We start from the raw sequence: 15,537 nt of genomic DNA, 5'->3' as shown, positions 1-15,537 counted from the left end.
CTCCAAACTGTAATGTTAATTAACACTCTATCTGCTTCCATTTGTCTTCTGCCCATTCACATTCATCCAGTTTTAAGCTCTCGCAAAAATGACTATGTGAGTCATTTTAACCGACCGATCGATCGATCAATCGGTCGGTCGGTCGGTCGGTGGGTGGGTATGGATGGATGGATGGATGGATGGATTCCTGTATTGATATTATAAAAAGAAATATTAACATGGCTATGGCTAATATGTTGTTACTAACTACATTAACAACATGTTATCCATTTACTTGATTGAAAGAGCTTCTTTAAAGTTAATGGCACCTTTTCCCAGCGTTTCCAACTTTTACTATTCCATGAAAACTTATAAAGCCCTTAAAATTTAAACCTGATGGACCTCGATAAAAACACCCGATATGTTTTCTTATTGATATCAATTGATGTGTGATTCTGACTGATTTTCATAACAGCTTTAAGAAAGCCGAAAAAGATACAAAATTGCCTCAACATCATGAGAATAATAGATTTTCTTTCTGCAATAGAGGCTCACTCAAACACATTGACAGTATTTCTGCACATATTAGAGCAAAACGCTGTTTAACTGTATTTGTCAAGGCGAGGTGTGAGGGTACTTTGCTTAACAACTTAAAAGCTGTCTTAATATTTTGACTGGCATCACACAACCTGAGTCAGGACCAAAATAGCTCCGGATACCGTCCTCAGAAACCCCCATAAATACTCTCTCAAATAATCTTACTGAGCTGCCTACCTACAAATCTGCCAGTGTTGTAGCTTATTCAAATTTACCCACATGAATATTTCATTTTCATTTCAAACTGCTTTTCATCATAATTTCAGATTCCTTATTGTTGACGGAAATACAGCGTCAGAACCTCACTCTTACTTTGAAATGCATGCTGAGATAAATTTGCTAATAAAAGAGGTGAAGACTCTTGTGTGTGTTGTAATATTTACAGAAGTGCCATTTGAGACCTAATTAGATTGCATTTTTTTATACTACCCGGATTTGCTCCCAAGTATCCTGAAGTGCCAAAAAATAAAAGATAAAAAAATAGCCCAGTTTTTAAGCTACTTTGTCTGTCTTTCCTCCCAAAAGCCTTGGCAGAAGGCACAGGAGGGAGGCCTTGAAGCCAAGATGACAAGCACTGAACTGAGAGAATTAAAGAGAGGGAAGCTAGTAAATTTTTCATCGAAGTCTCAGACTGACCATGAAAAAGGTTTGACGCTGTCCTGGCTTCAAGAAGACCTCAGAGGCAGAGAGAAGGAGCGAGAAGAGTAGATTTCCCATTTCAATTAGCCACATACGGCTCAGAAACCTCACCCCATTGAATTCAAAGAGTTTGGAGCAACACAAGTGCCGTGGTTGGTAAATCTTACAGTTTCTGGCTCTTCAGATAGGTTTAAACTACTGTTCAAAGTTTATAGGAACTGCCAATTTTTACCAAATTGTCATTTCAGTAAAGGTACAGGTAGGGTACAGGCTGAAACCATTCAGTTTAATCCACATCCAGGAGAAACAAGGAGATGATATTCATTTGGCTAAAGTTCATTTTGGTTTTCCAAGAAGCTGGACAAGCCTGAACTACTCTGGGTATTGGATTGCTGGGAGATGAAAGAAGAAAAGGTATTGGACTGGGAGTAGGAGTGGTCTTTTTCCTGAAATGTATCTATTTCATAATTCCACACAGTCTGCATATTGCACGTTTCAGGTTTTTAGATGTATGCTTTGTCTCTCACTGTACATTTGTGTCTGCCACATAATCCCAATAAAATACTCATGTAGTCAACAAAAAATGTATGTGGCATATCTGAATAAGCATCAAAACATAAAAACTATGCATTCATTTGAAAACGAATCTCGCTTTCTCTGCAGTTAGCGATCGCATATTGTACATGTCAATGTTTGCAGAGTCGCTGCAGCGACAGTAACAGCGATGTGAGCCTTGTACTCCTTTGAGGTACCTCATGCAAGACTTTAGGAAAAACCAACAGCTTGTCACTCATTATTTATTGTAGCAACCAGAACAAGGGAACCCAGTTTCCACAGAGCGTATTCCTTGCCTTCCATCTGCTCTGACCTTTACATGCCCCCCCACACACAATCATTACATGCCTTCAACGATTGTGACGTACACAATAATTTCCGATTGTCTACTTCATCACAACTGAAGTAGACAAGTTGAATTAAAAAAAGAAAATCCTTACAGAACATTAGTATTGAGTGAGTTTTTGATGGGCAACTTAAATGCCACAATCTGGTACAGGCACATTCCAATATGTCTGTATGTTATTGACTAGAGCACAAAGCCTTGCAAATGACTTCCCCTCAGGGTTTTTGGAATGGCTTTTTTCCTCTTATTAAGACGCAAAATTCCCATGGCCAATCAATATGCTTTTTGTTTTCGACTGTTTGTTCCCTATTATCTCATCTCTTCTGCTGAGTAATGAGGCTGATCTCCTGAGGGCTCATGAGTGGTGGAGTGATTGTGCCACAGTGATTTAATCTCAGAAGCAAACGATAGAGTGAAAGTCACACCACCAGATCTGAGCAACGCTGCAGAAACCCAAAGTTTAACAGGCAGTTTCACACCTCTGTATTCACTGGGAACAGAGAGACATTTGCTGATAATATGCCCTGCTTTGTGTCTGTTATTGTTTTTATTGTGCAATTTGAATTTTAAAATCTGCAGAAAAGGCAAAAAAAAAAAATTTGAAAATAAAAAAATTCCATTGTCCTTTTTAGTTTTCACACCAAACTCAATAAGTGAAAAGACAGTTTCTCTCCGTACATAACCCTAAATGAGCTATGGTCAAAAATGCTAGGAATGTTTGAATACTGGGGCAAAAGGACGCTTAAAGCAGACCACTGCCTAAAATTCATTACATAAGAGCCAAACAAAGAGTCACACAGTGGAGGGTTATGGCTCGGGGTCGGTTGACAGCAGCATATGATTCATGGCTCGCTGTGCCCTTTTGTCGTGTCCTCCTTGTGGAGGGACCATCCACTGCTTTTAGCCAGTGTTATTTCACAGCCTTCAGAGTTTTGCTCTCTGTCTGATGCGAGTAAACCAGCAATGTCATTTTCAGTGTCTTCTTCTTTCCCGTCTGTGTGGGATTAAAGGAAGAATATGCGGCATGTCACGACATGAGATGCTCCTTTTTTACTCAGACTTGGGAACTTGCAAACAAACACTACCAAGGTCACTTTAGATTCACCTGTGGAGGTCTTTAATTATAGAAAATCTATTATATTTACCCAGAGTCACATTAAAGTAATACTACAGTAAATTTCAGCGCGAGTTACATTATCTTGCAAAAAATATAAGCCCCTTGATTTATTCATTTATTTATTTTACACATTTGGCCACATTTCAGTGTAAAGCAGAGGTCCTGCAATCTGTGGCTCCAAAGCTAAACATGACCTTTTAGCCCATTTACATTTTTACCCAAAAACAAATACTTTAATAATGCCAGAACAAGTCTTTTGTCATTAAACTATGATTAGTTTTACCTATTTTGCTATTTTCTGTCATTTTTCTGATGTAAAATAATAACTGAATTTTTTAAACAAATTTTTTAACAAATATTTGTGTTTAAGCCCCCTCAAATAAATATTTTTTGTACAACTGTCTTTTGTCTCAATTACATTTGCAAATGTTTATGGGTTTGTCTCTGGCACTTTTCACATATAGAGAATTAATTTGAGCAAAAACCAAAAAATAGATGAAGTTCAAATTCCCCTTCTGATTGTTTGGAGTGTCTTTGAAGAGAAATGTTGGTGTGTTTGTCCCTTTCCATAAATGAGTTTTCTCTGGGTACTAAGGCTTCCTTTCACAGTCCAAAAATAGAGAAAGAAAGTCTGTTAGGTTATTTAACTACTCTAAATCTCCGTTAGATTAGGGTTAGGGTTAGGTTTAGTGTGTGTAGGTTGTGTGTTTCTGTGTTGCCCTGTGAAGCACTGGTGACCAGGGTACCCTATCTCGGTTACTGACCCTTGGAGTTGGGCACCAGATGACTACTACTAATATTACTAAATGACCCCTTGAGGATAAGATGTAAAGATGGATGGATGATCGGACAGATGGATAGATAGAGGGGATTTTGATCATGTTACTTGCCCTCTACTACAACTTATAATATTAAGAGAAGCTAGTGTAATAAAAAATTTGAAAAAAGTAAATATATGATTTACTTTGTGAATAATTTTTCTTGCAGAATCTCGATGGCATGTCCAAACATAGCCCATATAACCTATGCACTTGCTTGTGGAATACATGCATACACATTGATCTCATTATAGAACCAAAACGTTTCTGGGCTGAAGCTGAAATCACATTACAGTAGAGAAGGGATGTTTTGTCTGCATGTAAGCGTTGCTGTCTTTGCAGAAAATCAAAATGGGCATGGGGTGGTGGTTGGGGGGCAAATCAATCGTCTGCTGACAGCAGCTGGAGGAACTAGTGGTCTCTCTGTTTGGCACTGTCAGCTCGCATGTGTCTTGTTAGTCCAAAGACAAAAACTAAAAAAAAAAAAAGCAACAGATTTACTACAGGTAAATCCGTAGAAGCTTCTTAGCTTGCTCTGGTAAGTTTAGTGAAGATAAACGGCATTTCTGGACTACTACAAAATATGAAATGGAAATTAGAAACATGTGACTATGTCTGACGTATCATGGACACACTGAGGTTTCCCAGTAATGATACAATGACTCATCAGTAGGTAAAAGATCAAAGGCAGGTTTGTCATTGTCTCGCCCACCTCATTGCCCTCTTCCATATATGGTTTGCAGGCACAGATGTCCACTGGGGAGTTCCCTTTCCTAGTGATGCCATTCATGGAGTGGTTGTTGACAATAGGAGCAATTGGCTTCCAAATATAGAGATGGGGGTCACACTACTTGGCCTCCAGGGCCTTTCTTCCTGGTATAAATGGTCTGACCATGACATCTCAACACCTCTGTTTTCATACTCAGAGTCCGGCCCTCACTCACTAATCTGGTGAGTATCAACATGACTGGCTCATACTAAATGATTATATATTTGTTTTTTGAGAGGGTTTTTTGTTATGAAAAAGTGGGTGATGGATTTTAATACAAAATAGCAGTGATTCCACTTTCAGTCAGCTTGTTTATGGTCTTCTGACTGCGCTGGATCATCCCGTTGTACTAACCTGAGGGCTGCAGGCTTTGAACTTTTAAAAGTCTGACAAATACAAGCCTTTTATGCACTAGTGTTTTTTTCAGTAGTCTACTATTGGTCCATCTCAACAAATCATATCATCGTCAAATGGTGGATTTTACAAGTAATTTTGATTTAAATGAAAAACTAATATTCTGTATAGCTTCATAAGGCAAAGACTGATTTTTAAGATGCTCAGTTCATTGTAATGAATATGTTTTATAGCTAAAATTTCAGTTTCTCAAAAAATGTGAACATTACATAAGATTTACAGATATTCTTACAATATGGAAATGTTTAATCTTATTTTGTTTTTCAGGTCTGGATTCAGAACAAATATGTTAAATCCAACGTTTTCTTTTTACAATAATAACTCTTTGTCCTTTGATGGCTATCTCTGATGAAAGTAGAGCTATAAATCACAAACATGGTTCTCTTCTGGTTGGCTAAATTGTGGCTACATGCTGCCTTTGCGTTTCAGAGTTGACAAGATGTGTGATGACGAAGAGACCACTGCTTTGGTGTGTGATAATGGGTCGGGTCTGGTGAAAGCCGGGTTTGCGGGAGATGATGCACCACGAGCCGTGTTTCCTTCCATCGTTGGTCGCCCACGTCACCAGGTAAAAAAAACTCAACGTATGTAAAGACAAAAAAAGTCATAACCTGAATAATTACACAACAGAAACTAGTAAAGTTGTGCAAAACAAGTTCATAATCCATGCATAGTTCTCATTTCTGTGCTCACACAATGAAGTGTGGTTTTGTTTCGCATCATGAGGACTCAAACACATCACTTCATATTTCTCATGTTTGTCATATTTAGGGAGTCATGGTTGGTATGGGCCAGAAGGACTCATATGTCGGAGATGAGGCCCAGAGCAAAAGAGGTATCCTGACCTTGAAGTATCCCATCGAGCACGGCATCATCACAAACTGGGACGACATGGAGAAGATCTGGCACCATGCGTTTTATAATGAGCTGCGAGTTGCCCCTGAGGAGCATCCCACCCTGCTCACAGAAGCCCCTCTCAACCCTAAGGCCAACAGAGAAAAGATGACTCAGATCATGTTTGAGACTTTCAATGTCCCTGCCATGTATGTGGCTATTCAGGCAGTGCTGTCACTGTATGCATCTGGGAGAACCACAGGTATGACTGAATTCTCAGCGATGCTGTTTATTCACAGAGACAGTGACACTTTGACATTAGAAATTTGGCTCATCTCCCAGGGCAGCATAACCTGGGGGACACTGTTGGCGCTGAAGCTCTCCTCGGCTATCTGACATTTAATTGTTTATTTCTACATCTTGTTAGATTGAACTGGGTGCACTCTTGTGCTGTGCTCAGTATACGCTCTGAAGGAGTATCACAACCAGTTGATAATCCTGATGTTGATATCCATTCTAAAACTTTTATTTCATTCTAAAAAAAACAAAACTAATTTTAGTGTTTCACATGGAATCTGGACAGCATTTCACAATTGCTGCTTCAACATTTAAAATATGTCCACTGAATAAACATGACATACAAACATATACACAACAGATGAAGATGGGTAAAAGATTAACGATCATTTAAAAGACAGATAATAATTTGTGAAATGAAATATGACTATGAACTTTTGTCATCGGTTGCAGGTATTGTCCTGGACTCTGGTGATGGTGTAACCCACAACGTACCGGTTTATGAAGGTTACGCTCTTCCTCATGCCATCATGCGTCTGGACTTGGCTGGTCGTGACCTCACAGACTATCTCATGAAGATCCTAACAGAGAGAGGATACTCTTTTGTCACAACTGGTGAGTCTCAATCCCCCCCCAAAAATGCACCAGATTGAATGGAAGACAACATGAGGCATCCTATTTAAACAGTCTTTTAAATGATCAATGTCTGCGTACCTGCAGCTGAGCGTGAGATTGTACGCGACATCAAGGAGAAGCTTTGCTACGTGGCTCTGGACTTTGAAAACGAGATGGCCACCGCAGCCTCCTCTTCATCCCTGGAGAAGAGTTACGAGCTGCCTGACGGCCAGGTCATCACCATTGGGAATGAACGTTTCCGTTGCCCAGAGACCCTCTTCCAGCCCTCCTTTATTGGTGTGTAAAGGTGCACTTAAACATCCAAACACCCATACTAATATCACCAACATGTTCTGTGATCAGCTGAATAGTGAACACACTGAGTGGCTTAGTAATAATAATTTAGAAATTGTAGAACTGGAAACTAGATACTAGATACTGTATTCAGAAACAGTGTTTGTAGTAAGAATTGGAAACCCCTTTTCTTCTACCCATACACAACCAAACACCCATTCCCATGGCAAGGCCACACCCCTTTCTCTCTCTACTCTGTTTTTCTTTCAAAAAAATGTCCAAGTAATCTGAAAATAAAAATGAATGATGAATGGACACCTTGATTTCAATACAGTTTTAGGAAAAAGATTTTACAAGTATCAAAATGTATTTAGAAACATCCATAATCTGTGCTTTTCACCCTCATGGCCAAAAATAGTTGAAAATGTTCTTTGTTAGTTTTCACAAAGAGGAAAAAAATCAGTCTTAAGCTGTGCTGAGATATATCTGGTTAGTGTTCATTTGACAAGTGACACGTTTAATTATGTAACATTTTGCAAAAGAGATTATTTCATCCTACTGCTTTCAAAAACACTAAAGTAGCTCTTTATTAAACTTTTTCTTTCTTTGCTTTCAAAGAAAGCAAAGAAAGGGGAGTGCCACAGGGGAGTGCTTATTCCCACAGACTGAAATGCAGCTGACTGGTTTGGACTACAGTCGTAGGCACCCCAAACAATGGTGCCCTGAGTAGAAAATGACATTTTCCACATCAAGGATCAGGAAGATGCAAAACATCTTTTTTTTTTTAAATTCACCTAAAGTCTGAGCTGGTGTGAGATTTGTTTACATGCCTACTTTTAAAGTGATTCTTCATTAGACACCTTGAAATGCTACATCTTAGTTTTTCAGAACTTTCCGTTCATAGGATATAGAGCATGGCTGTCTTCTGTTAAAGATCACAGGTTATCCACCTCAGATACGGCGTCTCATGACAATACAAGCAGCCATCCGGTCTATGTTTGCAACTGTTAGTGGAGCTATCCCATTCAGCACCTGTTCTGACAGCTGATGGTGGCATGTTTCTTGCAACACAGATGATTCCAAAATACACTCAGCTGTTTCCATTCACAGGCATGGAGTCTGCTGGTATTCATGAAACCACCTACAACAGCATCATGAAGTGTGACATCGACATTCGTAAGGACCTGTACGCAAACAACGTCCTCTCTGGTGGGACCACCATGTATCCTGGTATTGCTGACCGCATGCAGAAAGAGATCACTGCTCTGGCCCCCAGCACCATGAAAATCAAGGTAAGTCAACTCTCTGCAAAATGTCTCGCTATATATTACATTGGGCAGGTTTGCATCATCATAAACATGTTTTTGGTTTAGATTATTGCCCCCCTGAGAGGAAGTACTCTGTGTGGATTGGTGGCTCCATCCTCGCGTCTCTGTCCACCTTCCAGCAGATGTGGATCAGTAAGGATGAATATGATGAGGCCGGACCGTCTATAGTCCACAGGAAGTGCTTCTGAGGAACTAATTTTCTTTCTCTAAACACCCTCTATTATCTTCCCAGCAATTTATGTATCTTGTCAAAATCTATGTTTATGTATTTGGAATTTTTTGCAGGATATGTATATATTTCAAAATAAATCATTTTTCAGAATTTGTTTGTTTGTTTCTCTTTTTCTTGCTTGACCCTGGACAGCAGTGGCTCTCTGAGCTCTGTCCTTTCCTCACGTGATGGCCGCGTAAAGGTTATTGAAGATTTGAATTAGAAAAGATTACAGCGAGAGAAGAGGATCAGCCACCTCATGAGAAACATTCATTTAGTGACAACACTGGGTCACGTGACCCCTAACCCCGGATTGAACAAAGCAAATAAGAAACTGAACAATGGCAGCAATAATAATATTACTCCGAACAATAATAATGCTTAGAATTATGATTGCAGTTAATAATGCTGTTATTAATATCATAATATTTGTACTGTTATTACGTCTATTGTGATATGTGTCAAAATTCCAATTTAAAAAGAAGATTCCACATTAGTAATAGAATTGAATCTGAGATGAAAGTTGCTGGCATTTCAAAACTTTATGTATTTATGTATGTGCCACAAAATAAGAACATCATAGATTGTTTCAAATGGAGAGATGACATAACATGAGATTATGTTTTTCTTTTGAATTTAATTTTAGGGAGACTCATTGCATGAAATTAAGTTTTTCCATAGTTCAATTTATGTTTATTTTCAAACATTTGGCAGGTGCTTTGATCAAAAAGCCCCTTACAAATGGAAGTTTAACATGCAGCTTTTTACAAAGGTAGGCTGTCGAATCTTGATGGGCTTTAAATACCAGAGTTGACGGATGGTCCAACTAAACCTGCAGTGAAACGACAAGCGCTCTGTATGCACACTTCATTAGAGTGATCCCGGTGCAGCATGAGAAGTTGCAGTCTCTGGGTGTTATAAGTATCATATTTTGCTTCTATTTTCAGACTTCAGTGAGAGACGCAGAGAGGCAGAGAGGCAAGCAGGCCGCTTCATAAAGCGATTAACAACTCGGATGGTACTTTCACCCTGTCACTGTATCCACAGCGTCATCTTTGCTCGAGGTGAAAACAACAGCTCTGCCATCCGGGCCAACAGCCTGTGACATAGGGAGGGATACCTCTGGGCAAAAGAGGGAGCTGTTTTCTCTACCAGAAAGAGAGGAGAGGCTCCATTTAGCCGAGAGCTGACTCCATGGGTTCCAAATGTTGAGTAAAAATAGAACTATATGTATATATATATTTTTTTCTTCTTTTTTTGGGGAAATAATTTTTATATGAAAAGCTGGCCCACTGCATAAGCAAACTGAGCAAGAGCCTAATGCTGGAAAAACAGGAACAGGACCCCAAAATAACTTTCCCACCAGTTGATTTAAAAGTTTCATAGTAATTTAAAAGAAGAATTTTACAAACTTCTTTACATGTGTACTAGTTGCAAACATGAAGAGGACTTCTATATTTTGCTATAAATACATTGATGGCCATTACTTATTGCAGCAGCTTTTTTAACGGTGTATTTTGCTGCTTGCGTTCCTTTCTTTTTTGCACAAGTAACTCAAAGTCTTGATAAACAAATTCCCATTTACCGTAAACTGTTAACAAACAATCCTCCTTCCTGACTAATGACTTGAAACATAATTTATTTAGAGTTAAGACCACATTAAATCCTGTGCCAGCGATGCGGTGCCTTGTGCTGACAGCCTATATGTCATGAGTATTCAGCTATTTTTAGTCTCACGATAAAATACAGTTAGTGAAAATTAGACAACAAATTGTCCTGATCAAAGTTTGTTGCATGCCAGGGAAGGGAAACAGGATGCGGAAGAGTCTGCTCTGGTCAGATGAAGTAACAATTAACATCATAGTCCACAATGTGTGGTACAACACACTAACCTCACTATTCCAATGGTGACGCAAGGTGGTGGCAGCATCATGCTGTGAACATGTTTATTTTGAGAAGCTAGTTTAGCATGGATGGAGCTAAATATGGGGCAATCCTGGCTGAGAGCAAGTTAGATCAGAGGTCAAAGAATAGTTCAATGCATCTAAACACATTAATTAGGATGAAATAGTTTAGATTAAATTAAGTGTATATGTTAAAGCACAAGCAAGAATGGAAATTGGTGAAAATATTTCGATACTGAGGGTTTTTTTTAGATGTGTGAAGCTTGCAGAGACACACCTCCAAAAAACTGTAGCCTACAAAATACTGTTCCATTCGAGCTGAACACCAATACAAAACGCTCTTCAGATTTTTATTAGTTAAAAAAGAATGTTTAAAGCAATTCACACTAAGCAGCATGTTGATCAAAACAGAGTGGTTGCAGTTTCAGTAGCTCTGTGCAGACGATGAAGACTGTGCAACTCTTAACAAACCAGGTCAGAGCAGGATGTACAGAATCCTATCCAAAACCTTAAAAAACCTTAAAAAAGAACAAAAACAACAAAAGTCAGAACTCCTGGCTCTCCAGGTGGAGCTACACCGACTTGTCTTTGTGTATGTGAGGCATAGGAGGGGGTTGTGTGTGTGTGCCTGTGTGCGTGTGTATGTGTGTGTGTGGGGGGGGGTGTGCATACTACTTAAAGGAGGATTAACGGTGCAAGACATTAAATCCAACCTGCCTCCATCCAGACACAGCGCGCAGCCAATCAACCTGATCTGAAGATCGAAAATAGGAGGGCTTACAGTAATCAGCCCTCGGAGTCTCATGACAAGGAACAGTGTGGCAGCGTTGTGGGAGCGCTCGGCACGCACAGCAGGACCCTCACTGGCGCTGCGCTCTCAGCTCATAACCAACCAGATAGCGCGAAGAGAGACAGAAGGGGGGGACGGGGACGGTATAGGAGCATCCAGTGACGGATGCGTTTTTTAGCTGATTTTGGACGCTCTGGAGTGTAAGAACATCGGGAGACAGAGAGAGGCCGTGCGGGGAAATTAAGCCGGGTGCTTTTTTTTTTTTTTTTGGAGGGATTTGACCACAGTGCCCTTGTATCGTCGTCTCCTCCGGATGATCAGAAATGGGGGAATGGACTATACTAGAGAGGCTCCTGGAGGCTGCTGTCCAGCAGCACTCTACTATGATAGGAAGGTAAGATGATCTACAAAAACCAAGAACAAACCGAAGAAACGCAGCAGCCTCCAGGATCGTCTTTAGCATGGCACCCCAGTCCCCCGTTTCTGTGTTGTGGCTCCAGGATCGTCTGTACCGTGGTGTCCAGTGGTGCTTCGTGTCTGTGTTGTGGATTTTTCTTGTCTTGTTCCCCAGATCTTCTTCTTCTTCTTTTTTTTTTTTTTTTTTTTTGCTTCCTTTTTGTCTTCCTCCTAAACGAGACAGCTCAGCTCAGACGGCAGCTGTCTTTTAGGAACCTGGGAATGGTGCTGCAAAGTCAAAACAGCCTAAACTTAAAATTCATGTGTAGCCGTTTCATGTGATCATTCATCCGTTTATTCATTTGGTGGCTGGTCGTTGGAGTTCGAGTGGTGGTGATGCACTCGGAGGAGGGTGGTGAGAAAGAGACATAGCCTCATTTCATTAGCATGCTCACACAGGTACAATCACAGCAGCGTCGATTGCTGACGTGTCATGATCATTAAATCACAGCCACGGACGTTCATCGTAAGAAACGCATTTCTCCGAGAGCGTCCAGCTTCAGCACTGGACAACTCCTTAAACTGCAAACACAACAATGTTTGTGTTTGCTCCCCCATTGAACAAATAGTTAAGGTACATGTTCACACCGCTCTGCTTGTATTCTTGTAAGAAACACATTTATTATTTATTTATAATTCTTTTCGCAAAGCGTCCGTTTCAGCACTGGACAGCTCCCTCAATTCAATCCGAGCGCTCCCGCACAGCCAAAGGAACATCCGCACTGAACGCATAGTTCTGCACATAGTGGCACATGGTTGTGTTTGTTTCATTGCTTTGTAGGCTCACAAACACAGATATGAACTAAAAGAAGCACTTTTAAAAAATATATTATTATTGCCTGACAATGTACCAATGTTCCTAACTTAAAACCAGGCGCTCCTGATGCGGAATACCAACAACTCACACGCGTTTTCCAAAATGTTTTGTTTGCCTGGTTTCTGGGATCAAAAGACATGACGTTACGTTACATTTTAAGAAACTCCTCTCTTCTCTCGGAGGGGATCCTGCTTCGGCAGGGGTCAGATCCCTCACTTAAAGTCGTTTTCCGTCGTTGTGTTTGCTTTACGCTTTGCATTCCTGTAAAGACCAATTTCATGAACCAGAGCGCCCTGTTTCAGCCGCGGAGCGCTCCTGAGGTTAAATCCCAACCCCCATGCATCGAACACATTTAACGCACATATTTATTGATTTATTTTATACACATTTGATTTTTATTTTACATATCTTTGGTTTGCTTTCAACATATATTGTAAAGATCCTTTCTTTTTCCAAAACAAAACAACATAAACGCCCCGTTTCAGCACCGGGCAGCTCTCTTGGATCACATCCGAGCGCGTCCACACTAACCACGTTTACTGCACATATTTTTCACATTGTTGTGTTTGTTTTCTTTGCCTTTTTAGGATCCTACTAACAGTGGTGGTCATCTTCCGGATTCTAATCGTAGCGATAGTGGGAGAGACTGTCTATGACGACGAGCAGACCATGTTTGTTTGTAACACCTTGCAGCCGGGCTGCAACCAGGCATGCTACGACAAGGCATTCCCCATTTCACACATTAGATATTGGGTTTTTCAGATCATCATGGTGTGCACGCCCAGCCTCTGCTTTATCACGTACTCTGTGCACCAGTCGGCCAAGCAGAAGGAGCGGCGGTACTCCACGGTCTACCTGACGCTGGACAAGGATCAAGATTCTCTGAAACGAGACGAAAGCAAAAAGATAAAGAACACCATTGTGAACGGAGTACTGCAGAACACCGAGAACTCCACCAAAGAAGCCGAGCCGGACTGCTTGGAGGTGAAGGAGATCCCGAACTCGGCCATGAGGACTACAAAGTCCAAAATGAGGCGTCAGGAGGGCATCTCCAGGTTTTACATCATCCAGGTGGTGTTCAGAAACGCGCTGGAGATCGGCTTCCTGGTGGGCCAGTACTTCTTGTACGGGTTCAACGTCCCGTCCGTGTACGAATGCGACCGCTACCCCTGCATCAAAGACGTCGAGTGCTACGTGTCCAGGCCTACGGAGAAGACCGTGTTTCTGGTCTTCATGTTCGCGGTCAGCGGGTTCTGCGTGGTGCTGAACCTGGCCGAACTCAACCACCTGGGCTGGAGGAAAATCAAGACGGCGGTGCGGGGCGTGCAGGCCCGGCGGAAGTCCATATATGAGATCAGAAACAAGGACCTGCCGAGGATGAGCGTGCCCAACTTTGGCCGCACGCAGTCCAGTGACTCTGCATACGTGTAAAAAAAGAGAGATAAAATCAAATATATATATATAAAAATAATAATAAAAAAAACATTTAAAAAATTAACCCATGATGGACATGATGGACAGCTCCGCACGCCTAAAACCTGTGTCATGACTTTAAAGAGTGGGCAGATTTATTTACTTACTTTGTTTTCCGTTTTAATTTGGTGATATTTTATGGACTTCAAGACGAACGTGGATCCCACGTTGGCTTTACTTTGACTTGTTTTATTAACGCACTGATGCAACTTTTTAAGTAACGTTTCTACTTCAAACGTGGAGACCATGTTGACGTGTTCGCAGATTTAACTCTTTCTTGGGCTGAACTTGAAAAGAGCAAATGCAAAAGAAGAAGACGAAGAAGAAGAAAAAAACTTGCACTAAAAGAGGTGAACACATGAGAGCTTAATCGTATCCAAATGTGCTGAAATTCTTTTTACACCTATACTTCTTTCATATGGCACCATTAAACAGGGAAAATATAGCATATTCCTAGTATATATATATATATATATATATATATATATATATATATATATATATATATATATATATATATATCCTCTTACTGGTTAGCTAAAGTACATCAGCTTGGTCAACTCTTTTTTCTTGTTTGTTTTTTGTTGCCTGTGTTGCACCACTGACCTTAACATATGTAACATATGTAACCATTCCATTGCTTTATAGCTATAACTTGCATAATAGTATTCGGTGAATTTTGCTGCAAAAACGCTAACGTCTGTGAATTCCTTAATTTAAGACACACCAAAGCGCCCACTGCTTTTATTTGTGAGTGTTTCTTGTCTTGCTTTTCTTGTAATCAAGTGCCATACTTGTACATAGACATTATATAAATTCTAAATATATGTATACATATATATATATTTATATATATCTGCATATATAAATATATATAAATATATATAAATATCTGATGATAATAATTATTATGAAAGCTGATTCCTTGCTTGGATTATGCTCAATACTGGCCAATTTATTTTTGTTTGCTCCAAATGTATTTGTTGTGGTTTGACTGAAGAAATTAAGATATTCAGATTTTCTTTCCCTGTTTTTTATTTTTGGAAATGTCTGGGAAAAGAAATTAAGTGCTAGTCTTTTTTTTTTTTTTTTTTTAAATAATAATACTACTGATAATAACAAGACTCCCTCCAATCACTTCTGGTCAAATCTGAAAAGAAAAGCACAAAGTTGAATTTTCGTCAATGAATGGGCAATCACAATCTGCTCTGGTGCTACAGTGTTTCATAGAATGGTTTTAAATGTAACCTTCTGAACCAGAAAGAAGAAGAAGAAAAAAACAAC

At 40.0% G+C, this 15,537-nt stretch overlaps 2 protein-coding genes across 2 annotated transcripts; both read left to right on the top strand.

The window, feature by feature from the left end:
- The first annotated feature begins 4,942 nt into the window (after positions 1-4,942).
- Positions 4,943-8,924, top strand: LOC129365262 (uncharacterized). The gene is made up of 7 exons (XM_055038368.1): positions 4,943-5,002; positions 5,664-5,802; positions 6,006-6,330; positions 6,819-6,980; positions 7,086-7,277; positions 8,385-8,566; positions 8,648-8,924. Exons 2-7 carry the CDS (start codon positions 5,674-5,676, stop codon positions 8,768-8,770), a joined length of 1,113 nt encoding a protein of 370 aa, XP_054894343.1. The 5' UTR covers positions 4,943-5,002; positions 5,664-5,673; the 3' UTR covers positions 8,771-8,924.
- Positions 8,925-11,437: 2,513 nt separating this feature from the next.
- gjd2b (gap junction protein delta 2b) lies at positions 11,438-14,704 on the top strand. Its single transcript, XM_055038970.1, has 2 exons — positions 11,438-11,901; positions 13,368-14,704. Exons 1-2 carry the CDS (start codon positions 11,831-11,833, stop codon positions 14,209-14,211), a joined length of 915 nt encoding a protein of 304 aa, XP_054894945.1. The 5' UTR covers positions 11,438-11,830; the 3' UTR covers positions 14,212-14,704.
- Positions 14,705-15,537: the final 833 nt, after the last annotated feature.

This window comes from Poeciliopsis prolifica, unplaced genomic scaffold (genome assembly GCF_027474105.1).
Source record: "Poeciliopsis prolifica strain line A6 unplaced genomic scaffold, Auburn_PproV2 SCAFFOLD013, whole genome shotgun sequence".
Lineage (NCBI taxonomy): Eukaryota > Metazoa > Chordata > Actinopteri > Cyprinodontiformes > Poeciliidae > Poeciliopsis > Poeciliopsis prolifica.
Note: the sequence above shows the minus strand (reverse complement) of the source record. Positions and strands in the feature narration are given on the sequence as shown.

Excerpts from the sequence above, each read along its gene's own strand:
- LOC129365262 (XM_055038368.1), top strand. The coding sequence starts at position 5,674 with ATGTGTGATGACGAAGAGACCACTGCTTTGGTGTGTGATAATGGGTCG. Across the intron at positions 7,278-8,384 it reads CTTCCAGCCCTCCTTTATTG|GCATGGAGTCTGCTGGTATT; the intron begins GTGTGTAAAGGT and ends TTCCATTCACAG. Across the intron at positions 8,567-8,647 it reads CCAGCACCATGAAAATCAAG|ATTATTGCCCCCCTGAGAGG; the intron begins GTAAGTCAACTC and ends TTTTTGGTTTAG.
- gjd2b (XM_055038970.1), top strand. The coding sequence starts at position 11,831 with ATGGGGGAATGGACTATACTAGAGAGGCTCCTGGAGGCTGCTGTCCAG. Across the intron at positions 11,902-13,367 it reads CACTCTACTATGATAGGAAG|GATCCTACTAACAGTGGTGG; the intron begins GTAAGATGATCT and ends TTGCCTTTTTAG.